Here is a 20,780-nt window from a genome sequence, read left to right as displayed (position 1 = left end):
TATGGGGTGCGCATGCGGATTGCGGTATCATTACCACCGTCGCCGCTGTGTTTCCACCATCGTTGATAATTACTCAGTCCCAATCGATCCAAGGTATTCTTCTGTGTTACCCTAATTAGTGTTGCGTTCTCTGCACATTTCTTTTTGGATTTTTAGTGTTTTGTGTCAAATTAGCATCTGGTAGTTTGTCTGTACTTCTGTCTGTTGGTTTTGTTTTCGATATTTCATCTAATCAGAAGGAACTGAAAGTATGTAGTGTTCTAAACGAATGCATAAGCCACAGAGTGGTTGTATGTATGCACGATGTATGCCATTGGTGTCTGTTCAAAACTGTTTGGAAAAGGAGTATTCAGTTGTTAATATTCAGGTGAAGGATCGACCCAAGCTTTTATTCGATGTCGTATGCACGTTAACCGATATGCAAAACGTTGTGTTCCATGCCACCATCAATACTACTGAAGATGGCGCATATCTGGTACTTTTTTTGTCTTTATAGAAAGATCAAATTTGATATGGTTTATGTTAATTTTAAGTTTTAATCTTTTTGGCGTTTTAGGAATTTTGTTTATATAAAAAGATCAAATTTGATATGGGTTGATGTTAATTTTACTAAAGTTTTAATCTTTTTGGTGTTTTGGGAATTTTGTTTTTATAAAAAGATCAAGTTTGATATGGATTTATTTTGAATTCTACTAAAGTTTTAATCTTTTTGGCGTTTTAGGAATTTTCTTTTTATAAAAAGATCAAATTTGATATGGGTTTATGTTAATTTTGCTAAAGTTTGAATCTTTTTGGTGTTTTAGGAATTCTTTATTAGACACATAGATGGAACTCCAATTAGTCCAGAAGCCGAAAAGCAACGAGTAATTATGTGTTTAAGAGCTGCAATTGAAAGAAGAGCATCAGAAGGTGTTCGACTTGAACTATTTAAACCCGATAAACCAGGGCTGTTAGCCGATGTGACAAGAACGTTTAGAGAGCGATTAATGTGACTCAAGCCGAGATATCTACAACAGAGGGTATGGCTCTTAACATTTTTTATGTTACCGACGCAATTGGAAATCATGTGGATTCAAGAGTTGTAGGTTCGGTTATGTATAGAATTGGGTCGGATTATTTAAGAGTAAAGGAACCACCATTGATTTTGATGTATAGTCAAAAGGCGGATAATGATGAACGAAACACAAGTGGTCTTGGTGTTGCAGTTATGGTTTCACTTGGTAGCTTATTGAGGAGAAACTTGTACAATCTGGGGCTCATCAAATCATTTTCTTGAAAGGTTGTATCATTAAAGTGTGGTGATGGTTTGGTTTGATGTTGTGGTTTTGTACATAATAAACAATATAAGGAAAGTAGTTGCATTAGTTGGTTTGGTAGATACAGAGTCATAGAGAGTGATACACACTAGGCTTTGATGTCCATTCCCATTACTTATTATTGGGGGTCTATGATAGTTTTAGTTGAATGGATTTATTCGTGTTATCAGAGGTTATGTACCAAACTTAGTAGGAATTCTAGTGTACATAATTAAATTCATTTTAAAGCTATATATTGGTTCAGGTTTGCTTTCTAATTCTTTTTATTTTATTTTTTTATTTTTATAAACATTACTCCGTATTATTTATTTTTTTGAGAATGCCGAGTGTTTATAAACCCTAATTTGTTTAACTCACGGTAAACATGTCTATATGTATCCTATAAACCACGTATTAGGTCTAACACAATTTAGAAAACAATTCAGTCTTGGGGATTGTTATCTAAAGATTCAACATCTTCTTCTTCATTTACATAAAAGATAACATACACCTACAATCTAAATTTTGAGAATCTCTTTAGGGTTCTCCAACCATTTTTATTATGGTTACAAAATTCAGAATTCAAAAATCACAAATCTCAAATTATACATCTCTATTACGTCTTCCACTGACATCTACAACAATATAGATTCAACAACAAATCGATTTCCGGTCGTTATCAACTACAAACGGCGATTCAACACCTAACGATTCACCCAAAACCATTCTTTTTAAAATTTTTTAGATTCGTTTTTTTTTATCATATAAATGGATTGGTTGGACATGATGTATTTATACTATAAATGGGGTCCGGTATTATTGGGTATTGTTTTAGTTTAGATTTGAGTGTTGAGTTCTTTCCGATTTTGGTATAGTCAAGATGAGGCTCGGTACCCATTAGTGTTATGGAAAATTTTAATGATCCCGATATGTGTGTGGTGGTTGTACTGTGTCTGGTGGAATAAAAATCTCAATTTATATTTTATGTAAATGTTAATGTTTAAGTGTTTCATGTCCTTAAATACATCCGTATTACAGTAAATGGGTTTCTCGGTTCTATTATGGCTTTACATATAAAAAAATGACTCGACCCACTTGGACCTGTATTAAAAAAATGACCTGCCCAAATTTTCTGTTGTAAGGATTACTAGACCTGTAACTAATGCTGTTTTTTTCTGTTTCAGAAAGATTTCTCCTACCATTTTACTTGATGTACCATAAGACTCCTTGATTATGATCGAGGAAATATTCGGTCCTTTACTTCCGATAGTAATGGTAACAATTTTACACTTGAATCATAATTTTGAAATAACTTTAGGTATCAACTATTGTTTTGGTTTATCATGGAGGTTAGAAAAATCAAACAAAGCATTGACCACTTTGACCCGATGAGAACCAACAATATTTGTCTACTAATCTGCATCGGGTCATGTAGTCTAAACTTATAAAGATATATTAATAATTTATCTTCTATACATGCATAATGGAATGACTCCATATTGCACCTTTCCGTTTGGCACTCTCTTAGAATAGAAGAAAGCTCAACTATGAACACATTGCTAGAGCGTAACGCTGACTGTAGTGTTAGTAATATTTAGTGCTAAAGATGATTTATTACTCACGGTTTTCTCTATTTCGGATTATGCTAAAAAAATGTTTAGGTTAAATGGATGTTGAGTAACGGGTCATAAAATGGGTTCAACCGAAACTCTAAGTCATCCATATTTGTAGTACTAACTTTTAAAGTTGATTTTTCACGTATCAACAAACAAGTTATGATACGTTAAAATATTATTAGTTTCCGAGTGAAATGAATACAGAGGTTTTATACACTCAAACTACTATTTGGGTGATTTTTAACCTATTTTACCTATTTAGATTTAATTTCATTTTTAGGTGGCACATGAAGGTATAACTCTTCTCTTTATCACATGAAGTTATATATGTTGGTTGATTAGGCTTTTACAGTGGTCTTGATTTGTAATTGTGTTTTGTGAGCTTGGTAATTGGTAATAACATTGTTTATATTTATTGGTTGTCAATTAGTTTAAAATTTCATAATGTTAAGTCACGAGAGATGAACGAAATCTGTTTGTAATGAGTCTGGCCCTTTTGCGGTTCCTGTTGTTGATTATTTTGGTTTTTGCGGACTTTGGTTTCTTCTGAACAAGCTGCATCAAGGAGTGTTTTACAACATTTGAATCGCTTGAATAGTTCATCTGAAGTTACTCGGAATATGATGTTAGTTCCTACTTTGAATATTGATTCTATTGTATCTTCACGGGTTGTTTGTTGGCGATGTTTCTTTAGGACATGAATCTTATTTAGGTATCTTTGGTTAACATCTTTTATCGGGTAGCGTTATGTGAACTTTGGGCATAATTTTGCCTCATTTTATTTGGTTTTGTTGTTACATCTACAATTGTACATGTATCTTCTATTGTATCTGTAATGCGCCTTCTACTCCGAACAAGTTCCAACGTGAAAAATCAACCTTCATCGGTTTGGTCTCAATTAATTTTTTATGTTGAAGGTACATTGTTGGTTTATTTATGTGTTGTATAAGCCTTTTGTTGTTGGTTCAGATAATAAGTTGTCAGTCATACTTGGTGTCATTTCGTACAGTATGTAGTCTCTACAAATCTTAACAACGAATGTATTTAATTACTTGTTTAATTAATATCAATTCTATGATTTTATTTCATAGGATAGTTAAATTTTTAAATGTTTACATGTTTTATAACATGGTTATATTTCTTTGTTACTTTATAGATTACTTATTTTTGTATAATGTAGTTGTTGTTATTGTTATTTGATTCATGATTTGTATTCAGGTATGCTATTCATTGTGATGTACATTGTAGGTAGTTTTTGATGTATTGCCTATTTTCATATCAAGTTTTCTCTTATTGTCTTTAATTTTTCCTTAACGTTCTTAACATTTTTTAGTTTATATGTCAACGTTGGGTTTAGAGTTTAGGTTTACTGTTTAGGATTTTGGGTTTAGGGTTTAGGTTAGGGTTTAGGGTTTAGATTTAGGGTTTTTTGGGTTTAGGTTAGGGGTTTGGGTTTAGATTTAGTGTTTGGGGTATGGGTTTAGGTTTAGCGTTTAGAGTTTAGATTCTAGGGTTTAGATTTAGGGTTGGGGTTTAGATTTAGGGTTTAGGGTTTAGGTCAGGGTTTAGGGTTTAGATTTAGGGTTTAGGGTTTGGGTTTAGAGTTTGGGTTTAGGGTTTAGAGTTTGGGGTTTAGATTTAGAGTTTAGGGTTTAGATGTTATGTCTAGGGTTTAGATTTAGGGTTTATGTGAGGGTTTAGGGTTTAGATTTTAGGGTTTAGAGTTTAGGTTTAGGGTTTTGGGTTTAAATTTAGGGTTTAGGGTTTAGATTTTAGGGTTTTGAGTTTAGGTTAAGGGTTTTGGGTTAAGATTTATGGTTAAGGGTTTAGATTATAGGGTTTAGAGTTTAGGTTTAAGGTTTTAGGTTTAGATTTAGGGTTTAGGTTTAGGGTTTAGGGTTTAGATTTTAGCGTCTAAAGTTTAGGTTTAGGGTTTTGGGTTTAGGGTTTAGATTTAGGGTTTAGGGTTTAGATTTTAGGGTTTAGGGTTTAGGTTTAGGGTTTTGGTTTTGGGGTTTAGATTTAGGGTTTAAATTTAGGGTTTAGGGTTTAGATTTTAGGGTTTAGAGTTTAGGTTTAGGGTTTTGGGTTTAGATTTAGGGTTTAGGTTATGGTTTAGGGTTTAGATTTTAGGGTTTAAAGTTTAGGTTTAGGGTATAGGTTTTGGGTTTATTTATGGTTTAGGTTAAGGTTTAGGGTTTAGATTTGGGGTTTAGAGTTTACGTTTAGGGTTTAGGGTTTAGATTTAGGGTTTATATTTTAGGGTTTAGAATTTAGGATTAGGGTTTTGGGTTTAGATTTAGGGTTTAGGTTAGGGTTTAGATTTTGGGGTTTAGAGTTTAAGTTTAGGGTTTAGGGTTTAGGGTTTAGAGTTTAGGTTAGAGTTTAGGGTTTAGATATTAGGGCTTAGGGGCAGATCAACATATTTTCAAGGTAAATAACTGAATTGTTTTATTCAGTTACAAAAGGTAATTTTTTTTTTACGATTAATTAAGTTACAAAATGCTATCTTTGATGTGTCTTTCATGGGAAGCTTATAGATGAAAAGAAAGTTGCATCCATAGGTTCAAATATTGAAGTAGATAATGAGAATCATGCTAAAAAAAAGTGGAACCTGTAAATTAATGGAATTGGCCCATTCAAGGTTAATAAAGTTGAAAGCTCTGTGGTAGAATATACTTGGATTATCTACAAAGCAAAAAATTTATACAGAGTACTACTTATAGTGACACTAATTGATCTTTTTCAAAATGAAAGCAAGCTATTTCATTGTTTTTATTTAAATTGTTAAATTATCGTTATAAGCAATAAGCAGTGTTATATGAATTCATTTATAACATTAAATATCCATGAACTTCTAGAAAACATAAGACCAAAAAGTATTAATGGGTAGAGAGACGAAAACGTGATTTGCTTTTGGGCTGTTAGTCGGCTTGAGTTAGCCATTCTGCCACTTTCCATATTAATGGGTAGAGTGCCCACAGAGATTTCATATTATGCCAATGATGGAATTGTTAATAGCAAAAGGTACTCAAAGTTGTGTGTCAATGCGGAACACATTTTGTCAGAGGTCAAATGGGTGTAAGCTTAAATCCGTCCATTGTTTATTCTCATCTTCACTTATTATGCATTGGTTTGCTATCAGGTGAGTGACATACGGCCTCTCCTTCTGTTGCAATTCGGCATACAATGTCTAGCGAAGAATGCATAGGTTTGTTGTTATGCTTATAGTAATTATTTTGATTTTAAAGTTTTTAAAGCACTTACCCATCTATCGCATAAAGTTTCTTAGTTAAAACTATGTTAGAGGGATATCTTTGAAAGCTATATTATGTTTCAGATCATGAATCATGTAGACTGGAAATAGATGTCAAGCCAAGTGAAACCAATTATTCAAACTTGTTATTCTGTGGGCAGAAATGTCATGAGGTATTTTCAACTCTTTTTTTTTTTTTTTTTTTGATATTTTCGCGGTTAATCATATTGTTACAGTAATTCTGATTAATGGCTGGTGATCATAGTTACCTCTTAAAATTTCAGGTATACAGTAACTTGCAGAAGCTCTTTGGAGTGAAGCATGAACAGTCGATTCTGATATATCAACACTCGATTCTTCCGTTAAATATTCTTAACGTGTGCAATAAATTATATGTTGGCTTTTGCCATGTCAGTCATGGATGAATGCTTTTTACCTTTCACCGATAGGAGAAGTGGGGCCAATTTAATCCTTAACGTAGTCTTCAATTGTCGGTAAGTTGTGGGCCCATATTGGTGCGAAATTCAACTTATGTGCAAAATTATGACTTCAAAGCTAATTTTACAATAATTAGAATAATATTGCTGTTATTGATTTGATTATACATTATAAGATACGATGTGCCACATTATTAAATTTGTTATTTATGTTTCATTTTAATCTATCTGACTATAAACTTATATTTCATAACTGTACTGTAGATCAAATGTTAGCCGGTTAAATTATAGTAACTTCTTTACTGCTATCATGTGAAAAACTGTGTATTATGGAACCTTATTGGAAGCGAAGAATCAATGGAGTATATGTTGTTCAAGGAATCATTGAAACACAGGTAAAATTGATGTAATCAAACCAACTCACCGAGCATTTGTTGTTTATATGTGCGTATAACGTACAAATATGAGCTATTTCTATAAAGTGATCCTAGTCTATCTTTATAATGATGATAGAACCCTATAAGTTAAAAAGATTTTGACTCCTTTATCATTTTGTACATCAGGGGGTTTATTATTTGTTAGGGGTACACTTTTTAATGTCCTCTTGAACCTTCTTGTTTGATTATTTGGTTAGTCCGAGCTTTGTGTAAATTGAAAAGAACTAAAGATCATTTAGGTGGGTTTATCAATTCATATAAGTTATAGTAGATGCATTATATTCGTTATAAGTTTGTTTCTTCTATGATGATTATACAGGTTGTTACATTTGTCCTAATCCAGTGTTACAACCGGAGTTGATTTGCAGCTACTAGATTATGTTAAGTTCGTTGTGAAGAGAGTCTTGAGACTGGTTAGGTTTCACTTCCTTTATGCTACTAGACAATAGAAGAGATAATAAAGGCAAAATTTGGTGTTTTTTTATTGGTGTTCATTTTATGAGAAGCTATTTCTATTAATCTCTCAGTTTAATTTTTATACATTATATCTTTCATTCGTTGTAATTGTACATATTTTTGAGTTTTAGTTACATCGGATGTTTTCCGTGGGTTCCGTACATATTTTTGAGTTTTAGTTACATTGGATGTTTTCCGTGGGTTCCGTCCCCTTTATCCCCCCCCCCCCAACCAAAAAAAAAAAAACATCTTGGTTAAGTTTCTGTTTCATACAATTTTGAGTCAAAGTTGATATCTACTTGAAATAATTTTTGCTACATTATTCAATTTAATTACATCAATATTGAATTTATATTTATACTCATTTGAACTTTTAAAATGCTTTAATGTTTATTTTTTTTGTGAGATCATCTTACATATCATCATTCAATAAATCCCGCGAAATCGCGGGTCTTTAACTAGTAAATGGTTGATTTGTCAGTTTGTAGCGCTAAACACTTTTTTTAGTAGTTGGGAAGTCTTTGAGCTCATCAACTTTTCCTTTTTAGGGTCCCGCAAACCATTTTTGTCATCTCCTTTGTGATCACCAGCTACCACATTTAGCACAACACAAGAGGAGCAAGAGATCAATATTAACTTTACCAAAAGTCCGAGTAAAAAAAGACTAACATAGATGGTTGGTTACAAGAATTGTAGTATTTCACTAAAAAAAATACAGCACACCCAAACCAGTAAAAATATAGTAACTTTCTTGTTTGTACCACAAACCGGTAACAATCCAAATCCAATTGCATTCTACCACTTATATAAGCATCCAATTGCATACTAAACTAGTATTGGTTATAACCTTACTTTTGTCAATCTGTTCATTGAAAGTCAACTATAAAAAAAACCTTTTTGACTTCACCTAAGTGACGACATGCTGTGTTTCCAACCCAACGAACCCAACGATCTCCTCATCACAATTTTTGGTGGGCTAAAACTAAGCCCAAACATCTCCTTCAGAGCCTGACCCTGTTCTGAGAATCTAATCAGTTTTGCAACTATCGATGCGCTATCATGCACGTGATTTGGATCATTGCTGTTGCTCCATAAACGGTTGATTAACTGCAGTCTTCTTCGTTTTGAGTTTGGATCGACGCCCCATTTTTGGTAAAGTTTCTTCTTTTCTTCTTCGGAGAAACGTTTGTTCATCAACCTGCTCAACATTGCTTTCTCCCTTTGAAGAGCTTTGATGCTGTTCATCACAAACAAACATTAGTGAGTGTTCGCGTTTGCATGTGAGTTTTAATTGTCATTGCAACTTGAAATCGTAATGATCAATTTTAAGTGTGGCAAATTTTAGTTTGTTTTACCAAATAAATGGGGTCCAAATAATCTGATTTGATTGAGCAAATATGAAGTTTATAAAAAACTGCAGATAATATCCCAAATATATATTTTTTGACAAAAAACCACCTTATTTTACACACAAGAGACCGAAAGACCATATGTTTTAAGCTGAATAAACTTGGTCAAGAAAGACAACAAAATGTGTTCCAACTTTTATAAGGTCAAAGAGACTAATTCTGGATGAAAATAAAAAGGTATTCTTTTTAATGATTTTGCTGAACCGTTCGTCATTCAGTGCGTTTGTTACTAACATTTTAATTACAAATGATGATGAACCATTCACCAATCTCTGTTGGACCAACTTTTCGATGTCTTTTTGTTAGATGATTTTTTAAAAAATGGTGAAAAGTCAATTCAAATCCTAACTCATAAAAGACCAAAAAAAAAAAAAACTAAAAAAATGAATATTTTTACCTTGATGCTGAAGTTAGAGTATGTCCATCTTGAATTGCAGGATTACCCTTTGAAAAAGTTTCTTTGAGAAACGAAAGCCGTCTGACCTCAACCTCCATGTAAATAGAATCCATTGGATCACCTCTAAACAACAAGAAAAAATACGTCCGATGAATCAAAGAAACATTGCATGCTTCCCAAAGTTCAATGATCGTTTTTTGCTGTCTTGCAAATTGTTGAAGCCAATCTTCAGGAGGCGAATCTGGAATCGAATCTACTCCAACGCTTTTCACGTTTTTCCCCAAACCATCACCATTTGCTCCTGAACCATTAACCTATTATAACATACACAAGACAAAACAATCAACGTTAACAAATTGGACTAATAGCAATAAAAAGCAAGCTACTTTATGCTGATTCCTTACCAATAGTTTAAAAAGCCCAAATCTTTATTTATTAGAGTAAAAAACAAAGCTTTTTTAAGTTTTAATCTAGTATTTGAATATGAAATGCATACTTACATTAAAAGTTTGTTTCTTTTGTGTTATAACTCGGTTTTTTAATTAAGAAAATTTAAAATTTATCTACAAACAAACAAACATCAACAATGAGAAATAAATATCATTTGTAACAAACTATGTTTTCCGTCTAAAAGAAAAATAGACCCTCAGTTCACCAAAACACTCCTCTATTTTTTAAAAGTCAACAATCAAGAAAGTCAAAAGTCAAACCTGGTCATACTGAAGTTTGGCCATTTTTTTCAACCCTGCAACAAACGTATCCACACTAGGAATATCTTCCTCTCCTGATGTTTTGTTCTTCGCGTCATCCAACATAGTACTTCCAAGTGACGACTGTGAATCACTTCTCAACAGCATCCCACTTGCATCGCCGCCGCCATATTCCGCGGTCGGAAGGTCCCACATCTTCCGCTGCATGCCGCCACCAACGCCGCCACCACGAAAACTCGTCTCGAAATCATTAGGTGGGGTATTTTCAAAACTCGGTGGCCATGAACTAGTCATAAGATTTGGCCTACAACTCCTGCTTCTAGTAAGCGTAACGTGCGAAACCTGCGATTCCACTTCTGGTTCTTCATCGGCATACGGTGGCGTAGTAACCAAGGAATCAATCGTGTTCCTTAAATCTTGAAAATTTTGTTCTAATGACGACCCGACATTAATCCTATTTCTTGAGTGGTTTGTTTCGCTCGATTCGCCAGGTGATTCTGAAACCATGTTGTGATCATCATTAGTGGATTCATCGGTTTCAACGCATCTAACAACTTTGCAGATGTCGTTTGATTCTTGTTGATGGTGATTGTTGCCCGATAAGTTTACGCTTGGTGATTCATACGTTGAATATTCATCTTCTTCACGTGTGTTTTCTTGTTGATTGTTTCTTACAGCTAATAGTAACTCCTCAATTCGAGATTGAGCAAGGTCTCTTTGCTTGATAAGTTCTCGTACTTCTTTCTCCAACTGCAAATACAAACAAGATTGTTAGCTTGATTAGAAAATAAATAAAAAAGTGTACTTTTATATTATATATATTATTTATTACATTAAAAATCCAGGGTAAACACAAATTGACGATTATACTTGTTAGCTGTTAATTGTTGGGAGACTTTTGACGCATTAAACCTATTTGACCCGTTAAAGAAAAGAGTAAACACAAATTGACCCATTTACCCATAAATGGATCAAACTGAACCACTAACACATGGTCCAATTCTTCATTAAGAAGTATATTAATGATATATAAGGATGAGCAATTTTTTAATTTATTGTTAATTATTATGCAACATTCAACGCCGCTTTTAACCAATTTCCAGTTTCATTTGACTTAACCTATTTGACCCGTTAGAGAAAAGAATAAACAAAAACTGTCCCATTTATCCATAAATAGATCAAATTGGAGCAATTCTTCGTTAAGAAGTTTATTAATAAATGTTTGCGCCATGAATTAAGTCACACGCTAATTCAAAACCAACTTGAAGCAGAACAAATAGCCAATGGTTGACCCGACTAGAAAAAAAGTCAAACATACCTTTTCAATCTGCTGATCTTTCTTCCTAAGGAGCGCTGAATAATCTGTGGGTGCAGGTACAGGTGATCTTAGCTCGCTTTCCAACCTAGCCAATTCTTTTTGTAAATGCTTAACCAACGCCTTATCAGACATAACCACATTAACTTGTGCATTTGTTGTTACTTCCTTTGCACAGCTGGCAAATAAAAGTGTATTTTTCGATTGCTCAACGTGCTCTCGAGCTGGACTTAAGGTACAAATAATTGCAGTTCGTGCATTTCCTCCCAAACAAGGCTGCAATATTCGTGTAAGCTTCGAGTCACGATAGTTCACATGCCCATGTTTGCCCTTGCTGTATGGATTCCATAGTCAACATTCAAAGTCAATTACTTTCTCAATGTTGACTACAATTAATTAATGGTCAAAGAAGCCAAATAGTCAAACCTTAGCTTCCGAATAACAGTTGATAATGTCAATAAGCTACGGTTTATGTGGCAACCTTCTTTGAGTCTTTGGCCCACAGACAATGCCTGCGCTGCACGCTCACTTCCAGCAAGGTCAACAAAGTTCTGCAGATAATAATCACTTAATTAGATTTTTAATTATGACCCGCACACGACATCACTATTTCTTTTTTTTTTTTCTTTTAAAATGATGATGTAATAATAGTAGAAGGACGGTGTTCTTACTACGCTAGCTGTAAGTTTTGTTGACTTGTCTTTTCCTATGAACTCACGAGCTGAACTTTCAATCGTCTGCATACACAACATTAAGAGGTAAAGTTTGGAATACAATATGCCATACATGTAGACACAAATGCACATATACATACAAATCTGTACATGGATGTATTTATATCTATACACACGTATTGACATATGTTTATCTGTACATACCAGCCTAAGAATCTGATGAGATCTTGAACTTGTTTCATTGAGGTTAGTCTCTCCCACTTTTCTTTGAGCTGTGACCAAAAACAGCAATGACCGATTCACCATACAATATATTACTTAATTTATTTCCATAATAAAGATTATGTAGTGTTAAATTAGTATGTGAATATAGATAATTATCGTCCAAAAATGCATAGTACCTTCACAAACGGATAAAAGTTGCTTCAGGTGGTTCCAATCTCTTAAAGTTTCCTCAGTAAGTCGCTCTATAATCGTCCCTTTCTGAATAAAAGATACAAAAAAAAATCAAGAACATAGTGTATACATTGCTATGCTACATACTTTAAAGCACAAATTTTTACCTCTGGATCATCCAAAACCCTAAGTGGAATATTATCTGTGCTTAAGAGGTCTCTTATAGCTTCATTATATATCTCTATTGCTGAAAATTTTAACGCAAACGCCCTTTCTTCATGCTATATATATACAAAACATAAAATTTAACTTCAATAGACTTTCATCAACAATTTTATATAATTTATATGAATATTACAGTGCAAATTATTGAAATTTAAAAATAGAAACAGAATAGAGTTGAATAAAGTTTCATACTTTTTGCATATAGTCATATATATCTGCCACGGTGTACTCTGTTATCCCAGTCATTGTGTATGTTTTCCCACTACTAGTTTGTCCATATGCAAAAATGCTTGCTAAATACATGGTAGAATTCATTAGTCATAGTCAAAGTCAAAGTCTTATACTTGTCAAGGTCAAAGTCATCCACTAGTCAACTGAACTTACAATTGATGCCGCTAACCACCGAAAGTGCAATCCCTTTAGCTCCTTCATCATAGACTTGCCTAGTTGTCGCATCACCGCTAAATACCCTGTCTGTTCCCAAACAAACAAATCACTTACTGACTCGATTTATAAATCTAGTAACCATCATATTGTAATATTTGCAAGATCAATCCAATTAGATTCACACTTAAGTTTGGGTCATGATAATCTTATATCCTCACAAGAGGTCTCAGGTTCAAACCTCATTAGAGGAAACATGGGGGTAGCTTGAACAGGTAAAACATATCCATTTACTTATATTATATTCAAAGGGGATTTCAAAAATTACTTAAAATCCTAAAAAAGAAAAAGTAACAAAGAGCATCAGAACTTGAACTTACAACAAGTTATCATAAATGATAAATTTAACTTAAATTAACCACTTTATGACATTAATTGCCGTAACAAAGAGCATCAGAACTTGAAGGCTGATATATGCTCAGTTGAAAGAAAAAGAAAAAGTAATTGCTAATTTCCTATTTGATCTAGCTCTCGAATACACCCATGAATCTACTCACAAGATCACAAACTTTAACAAGAAAATTCGAACCCATTTAAAAAAGAAAAAGAAAAAAAGGAAGCATGAACCATCATATCAAAATGGCAGCCCAGTGTTAACTAATTTCCCTTAAAAGAATTCAAACATTACAATTACAATAATTAATTTTAATTATTTGAATAAATTAACAGAACAAATCAGATAATTTCACTTACCAAATGCATAAGCAGTAGGAAACATGGATCTTTCCTGCAAAGTATTCCTAAATAAAACTGTGGTATCATTGATACATTCCCAATCTGAGACATCATTTCTTGAAATTTCTTTATCATTCAAAGGCCTTAATCTCACCAACACGACTATTTTCTCTTCTCTTCCATTAACACCATTTTCCATTTTCTCCCAATTCATCAATTCTTCACCACCAATTGCTCCCATTCTCTTAATCCCCACCAAATGTTTAACCTAATAATAAATACCCATGTCCCTTTTTTTATTCCTATAGTAAACCCCACAAATCAACACAAAAATAGTACGGAGTAGGATTTAACCACCACTATCTCTTTCCTAAACCCTAATTTATCTAGTGACAGTTAAGATGTTATAATAAACAAAGTGGTTGTTTCAGCTTTACCCAAAAGGCAAAAAGCACCAAATGCTTAGTCCCACATGTCATTCACCATTTTATCTGCATACACAATTAAAATAATACGGATTAGTTTTTTTTATGATCAATATAAAAATCATTAAATCAAAAAGGGGGTTTTGAAAGATTTAATCATGGGTTTGTTGGGTGATTAAGAACTTTGCTTAATCTTTATTCTCAACTAAAACTTTAAGTCTACAAATACCATTTCTTATTTGAGACCACATAACAGAGATCTTTGCTTATGAGTTATCAGGACCCTACAATACTTAAAAACTAAGTAACTGTTTTTTTTTTTTTTTTTATAGTAAAAGAAAGCAGGTGAAAGCTTGAAATTTTCAAAAATGGTGGGTCCCATTAAGAAAATGAAAGACACCATTAAAGATGAACTCTACCTTATTTGATCTTTTCTGGTTGTTTAAGCTTCTGTTCTTCATACGTAGTACGTAGTACTAAATACTAAACTGTCCTTTATTAAATACCCACCATAAATAAAAGCTAAATTTTAACATATTTTCCAACAAATTAAAAATATATTACTGTATATATTTTTTTAGTCAAAACAGATTACTAAGATTCTTAGATCAACCATTAAAATCGGTAACCCACCATAATTTTTTTGGGTTAAACTTTATCGACATTATCTTTTAAAAAAAACTATTTATTTATTTATTTAAAAAAAAAAAAAAAACACGTTCTCCGTTGTGATGACCCGGGAATTTCCGACCAAATTTAAACATAATCTTATATGATTCGACTCGATAAGCAAAGTCTATTAAACCGAGTCTCATTATGTTTGAACTATTTCATGATAACATTTGACCTTTAACTATTTCCGACGATTCACGAACCTTTAATTGTAACTAAGAATGTAAATATAAATAATTATATATAAAACTAATTATATTAGTATTAATGAACTATTAAGTAATTTTGTTATTATAAAAGATAACATTTAATAACTAAAGATTTTCATTTTGAATATATATAGTATATTGTATATAAATGATTCAAACATATTTTACCAACGTTATCAAAATATTAAATGTACAATGTTATACTTTGTAGTTAATTGTTTAATATACATAATTAATCATCTACTCAACATTTAAAACATGATTTTATATATATGGTAGTATACATATATACATAAATATAACTATATATATATGATTTTATACATAATTATTATATTATGTATATGTAGAAATTTATAATATATCTATGATGAAATAATGTACTATTTTAATAAATATATATAATACTTACATATATAAAACATTTATATTTTTCATAATTACATACATAAGTATAATATAATTAGTATGTAAATAAATATTATAATATATTTATATTAAAATGCATAAATATATAATATTCAGTATATGTTACAATACATATTACATAATTATTAAATATTACATAATAATAGATGATATTAATAAATTAAATTTAAATACAAATATAGTTGTTGTAGTAATGTTATTTGTATCGTCAAATATCAATATTTGTATTCATAATATCACTTTATATCATATAAAGATGAAATTGGATGTATAAATTAGATTATTATTACCAATATTATTATTATCGATAAAATATTAATATTATCATAATTAGTATGGTATTATTATTATTATTATTATTATTATTATTATTATTATTATTATTATTATTATTATCATTTTTACAATTATTATTATCATTAATATTATATTTATCATTATTATTAATTTTATTAATATTATTAGATATTAATAGTATTGTTATTATATATTATTATTATTAATTAAAAAAAACAGTAGGGATCTATATTATACGTTTGACCTCTGTATCCTTTATCTCTATTATTATTATTTTTTTTGTTTCTTTCCTGCTCCAAACTCGTGAACCTGTGTTGACATTTTCTCCATTTTTTATCAACCGATCTCTATTATTACAAAATGATTATGTATAATTGCAAATCAAATAAAAAGGAAATTCAATGGGATTAAAGAGCACAGCGATATTTTTTTTTTCTTCTTCTCTGCACGATCCAATTTTTTTTTCTCTTAATTCAATTTCGAATAAAGTTTCAAAATCTAAAAGTGCAGAAAGGTTAGAAATCTTTCTTTGAATCTATCTGCAAAATCTCAACTCTCAAATCTTTATATCGATCTTGAATTTTGAAGTCAAAGTTTAGTTTAAAAAAAGTCAACAATTGTTCTTGAGACAAATTCGCGTTCGTGTATATGTTTCTGATCAAATTGACGATTCCAGTAGTTTTTATACATGTTTAGAAAACTATTTCGTGTTATAAACATTATCTATAATGTTATCTATTACGAAATCAATTTTTTTTGTTTTGTTCCAAGAACCGACGCTGCAGTAGGCCTTTAGTGTTTTTTTTTTTAATTTTAGAACCCAAATTATTTTTTTTCTGTAATGTTTTGAAGCTTTAAAAGGAACCCTGATTTTTTTTTTTTTTTTTTTTTTTTGGTTATTGATGTTTTGTTAAATCCATGAGACTTGTGGAGAAGAAGAGGAATAGAAGAAAAACAGTTTATATATAAAATTTAAATTCGATATTAGTACAGAGAATCAGAATTGGTGGGATGGTCGAGAGTGTTTGCGTGTGAGCATGTGGTCACGAGATCGAGTCCAGAGGACGGTAGTTTCTTTTTTTTTTTTTTTGAAACTCTTTTCATGTGAGGTAGTTTTCTTTTCTAATTTTATTATTGTTATTATATATTAATTATTATTAGTATTATTATTATTATTGTGATTGTTTTGATTGTTATTGTTATTGTTATTATTAGTATCATACTTGTTATCATATTTGAAAGTATTATAGACATTACTATTATTATTATGATAGGTATTAATAATATTATTATTAGTAATAAACTTATCATTTTAGTATTTTATCATCATTAGGATTATGATTATCATTATTATTATTATGAAGGAAATAAAAATATATTATTATCATCAATATTAGAATTTGTACCGGTTTATAAATAATAGTATCATCAGTACATTTACAATTAATAATATCATATTTATCAGTATCATCATTAATATTTACTAGTATTATTATGATTATCATTTATCATTTTATAAATATTAGAACCCTTATTATTAACATAAGTATGGTATTAGTATTAATATTATTTTAGAGTTATTATTATTAGTATCATTAACAGTTATCATTTTCATTTTTTTTGCTATTAGTATTATCATTATTAATAAAATTATTATTATTATTAGTAAATCATTATTATCTAAATTATTATTTTAACAAATAAATCTTTTGTACACTATATATATACTTATGGTATATACTAGGATTGTATTAATAATTCACATAACACACTAATAAAATTTCATAAATACAATACTAACCACAAATATATGTATATAAATATATTAATGTCACTATTTATATAAACGTAAATCATTATAGATATATATACATAAAATCGATATATATATATATATAAAATATAACTTAAAATATAATATAAGTATACGTTTTAAAATAAAGATTAGAATAAATTCTACAAAACTATAATATATAAATAATACATATTAATAAATGAAATTTTGTAACTTACATTATACGTATTAATATATACACAATTGATATAGGTTCGTGAATCCGAGGCCAACCCTGCATTGTTCAATGACGTCATATGTATTTTTACTACAAAATACAGTATCGTGAGTTTCATTTGCCTTTTTACCCTTTATATTTTTGGGCTGAGAATACATGCGCAACTTTTATAACTGTTTTACGAAATTGACACAAGTACGTGAAACTACATTCTATGGTTGGATTATCGAAGTCGAATATGCCCCTTTTTATTAAGTCTGGTAATCTAAGAATTAGGGAACAGACACCCTAATTGACGCGAATCCTAAAGATAGATCTATCGGGCCCAACAAGCCCCATCCAAAGTACCGGATGTTTTAGTACTTCGAAATTTATATCATGTCCGAAGGAGGATCCCGGAATGATTGGGATATTCTTATATATGCATATTGTTAATGTCGGTTACCAGGTGTTCAATCCATATGAATGATATTTTTGTCTCTATGCATGGGACGTATGTTTATGAGAAATGGAAATCTGAAATCTTGTGGTCTATTAAAATGATGGAAACGATTGTTTAAGTTAAACTAATGAACTCACCAACCTTTTGGTTGACACTTTAAAGCATGTTTATTCTCAGGTACGAAAGAAATCTTCCGCTGTGTATTTGCTCATTTTATAGATATTACTTGGAGTCATTCATGGCATATTTCAAAAGACGTTGCATTCGAGTCGTCGAGTTCATCAAGATTATTATCAAGTCAATTATAGTTGGATATATTATGAAATGGTATGCATGCCTGTCAACTTTCGATGTAATGAAAGTTTGTCTTTTCAAAAACGAATGCAATGTTTGTAAAATGTATCATATAGAGGTCAAGTATCTCGCGATGTAATCAACTGTTGTGAATCGTTTATAATCGATATGGACTTCGTCCGGATGGATTAGGACGGGTCTTCACAGTTGGTATCAGAGCGGTGGTCTTAGCGAACCAGGTCTTGCATTAGTGAGTCTAACTGATAGTCGTTAGAATGCATTAATGAGTCTGGACTTCGACCGTGTTTGCATGTCAAAAGTTTTGCTTATCATTTAGTGTCGAAAAATTATTTGCTTATCATCCTTAAAGTCTAAGACACGTCTTACTGCCTTTATTGCATAGACAGTGTATAGTTAAATTCATATCTTAGCGTATCTGTTATTGTTACCTTTGCCTGACAGCTTCCGTAGATTCCTCCGTAGCTTATGGGATTTTAGTATTATATATGCATATGTAAATTATGTATTGCAGGGTACTAATCTACATCCTATAATCTATTTCTTATCGAAAATCCTTCATCTGATCGTACGAGATGAATCTCTCAACCAGTTCGAGTCCATCTGATTTCGATAGCTATTTCGATAGTTATTCCGACAGCTATTTCGATATGGATTTCCACTCGAGCTCCGAAAGCAGAGTAACCGGAATGAATCGATCAATTAGCCATCATCTATTCTGAATGAATTGGAGATGGGTTCGTAGTCGACTTAATCAATGGAAACGCGAAGAAGGCGATCATTTCCACTAACCAAATTCACCTCTTGACAATGGACCTAAAACGTTTACCGGCGAACCTGTTAGAGACACCATTTTCTCTCTCATTTCCAAAGTATCTCATCACGATCATATACTATCTCAGATTCTAAACCTCATTCATCCGCTCGTCCGAACCGACAATCATCCCGGTGTAATAGAAGAAGTTAACAAACTTCGCGCATAAGTTGTAGTCTTGGAAAATATGGTGCAAAACGTACCAGCTTCATCCAAATCACCGGCACCAACGGTACCACCAACAACCCAAATTTCAATATCACATGCCTCAACATCTCAATCTATACCTCGAGTATAATCATCATTCTACATGACATTCTACATCAGTTATCTTCGTTCGACATGGTGATTATGTAATCTCTAATGTTTTAGAGATTATTTATTCTAGTTCCAACTGAAAACTAAATGAGTTTAATATCATGTTAACTCATTAAATTCATGATTACATCTGAAGAAAATATATATGTATATATGTTTTCATAAAGATTGTAATTAAAAATTCTTTTGTACAAACTGTTAATAATAAAAATATTTTAACGGGTAGGTAATACCCGAGGAATATTTAAATTTCACATTAATAAGTTACACTGTATATTCTTCGAATCTGATTCAACAGTTATTCACTATCCTATTTACAACCACCGGGATACTTATCCGTTCACCAAAGAATAACTATTTTCATTCAAATTCAATTTCATATTTGAATTTTGACCTATCAGAATCCAACAAGTGGCATAATGAAGAAATAATGGACACAATAAAAATTGATTAGAAACAGACTAATTAACAATATTAAATTTTATTAAGAAACCACGCTAACAAAATCCTAGCTAACTGTTCCTAGCTAACTGTTAATTCCGTATTACATTTTATTTATCGCAATTTATTTATCGCAATTTATTTTATCGCAATTTATATTCTCGCAATTTTATTTATTGTCATTTAATTTCTGTTATTTACTTTACGCACTTTATTTATCGTCATTTAATTTCTGTTATTTATTTTACGCACTTTAAATTTTACGCACTTTAAATATCGGGACACGTATACAAGGTTTTGACATATCATATCGACACATCTATATATATTATTTGGAATCACCATAGACACTCTATATGCAGTAATGATCGAGTTCTCTATACAGGGTTGAGGTTGATTCTATAATAATATATATACTTTGAGTTGTGATCGAGTCTGAGACATGTACACGGGTCACGATACGTATTAATTAATTCAAATATTATATATTAAACTATATATGAATGATTGCACTGTCAACTGTGGACTATCGACTGTGGACTAATAACATTGGACAATTAAAATGAATTAAAATATTGAATATAACATATGAAACTAAACAATTCTTCAAGTTTGCCACTTGATTTCGTCTTAAACCTCATTTGTATCTTCACGATTACATTCTGCG

The 20,780-nt window shown here is 31.1% G+C and overlaps 1 protein-coding gene and 1 pseudogene across 3 annotated transcripts; one reads left to right on the top strand and one right to left on the bottom strand.

The window, feature by feature from the left end:
• The first annotated feature begins 268 nt into the window (after nt 1–268).
• LOC139855329 (ACT domain-containing protein ACR8-like) lies at nt 269–1,276 on the top strand (annotated as a pseudogene).
• A 6,873-nt stretch (nt 1,277–8,149) lies between these two features.
• Nucleotides 8,150–14,389, bottom strand: LOC139852539 (kinesin-like protein KIN-7E). Of its 3 annotated transcripts, none has more exons than XM_071841836.1 (13): nt 14,180–14,389; nt 13,761–14,010; nt 13,008–13,097; nt 12,816–12,916; nt 12,566–12,679; nt 12,404–12,485; nt 12,207–12,274; nt 12,000–12,065; nt 11,755–11,879; nt 11,332–11,662; nt 10,014–10,763; nt 9,304–9,617; nt 8,150–8,734 (listed from the first exon to the last, which is right to left on the bottom strand). In XM_071841836.1, exons 1-13 carry the CDS (start codon nt 14,219–14,221, stop codon nt 8,401–8,403), a joined length of 2,667 nt encoding a protein of 888 aa, XP_071697937.1. In that variant the 5' UTR covers nt 14,222–14,389; the 3' UTR covers nt 8,150–8,400. The 3 variants fall into 3 exon arrangements, with proteins under 3 accessions (XP_071697937.1, XP_071697939.1, XP_071697938.1); XM_071841838.1 differs by lacking the exon at nt 14,180–14,389 and having other exon boundaries at nt 13,761–13,817; nt 13,897–14,173; XM_071841837.1 differs by lacking the exon at nt 14,180–14,389 and having other exon boundaries at nt 13,761–13,807; nt 13,897–14,173.
• Between the last annotated feature and the right edge of the window lie 6,391 nt (nt 14,390–20,780).

Source organism: Rutidosis leptorrhynchoides, chromosome 6 (genome assembly GCF_046630445.1).
Source record: "Rutidosis leptorrhynchoides isolate AG116_Rl617_1_P2 chromosome 6, CSIRO_AGI_Rlap_v1, whole genome shotgun sequence".
Lineage (NCBI taxonomy): Eukaryota > Viridiplantae > Streptophyta > Magnoliopsida > Asterales > Asteraceae > Rutidosis > Rutidosis leptorrhynchoides.
Note: the sequence above shows the minus strand (reverse complement) of the source record. Positions and strands in the feature narration are given on the sequence as shown.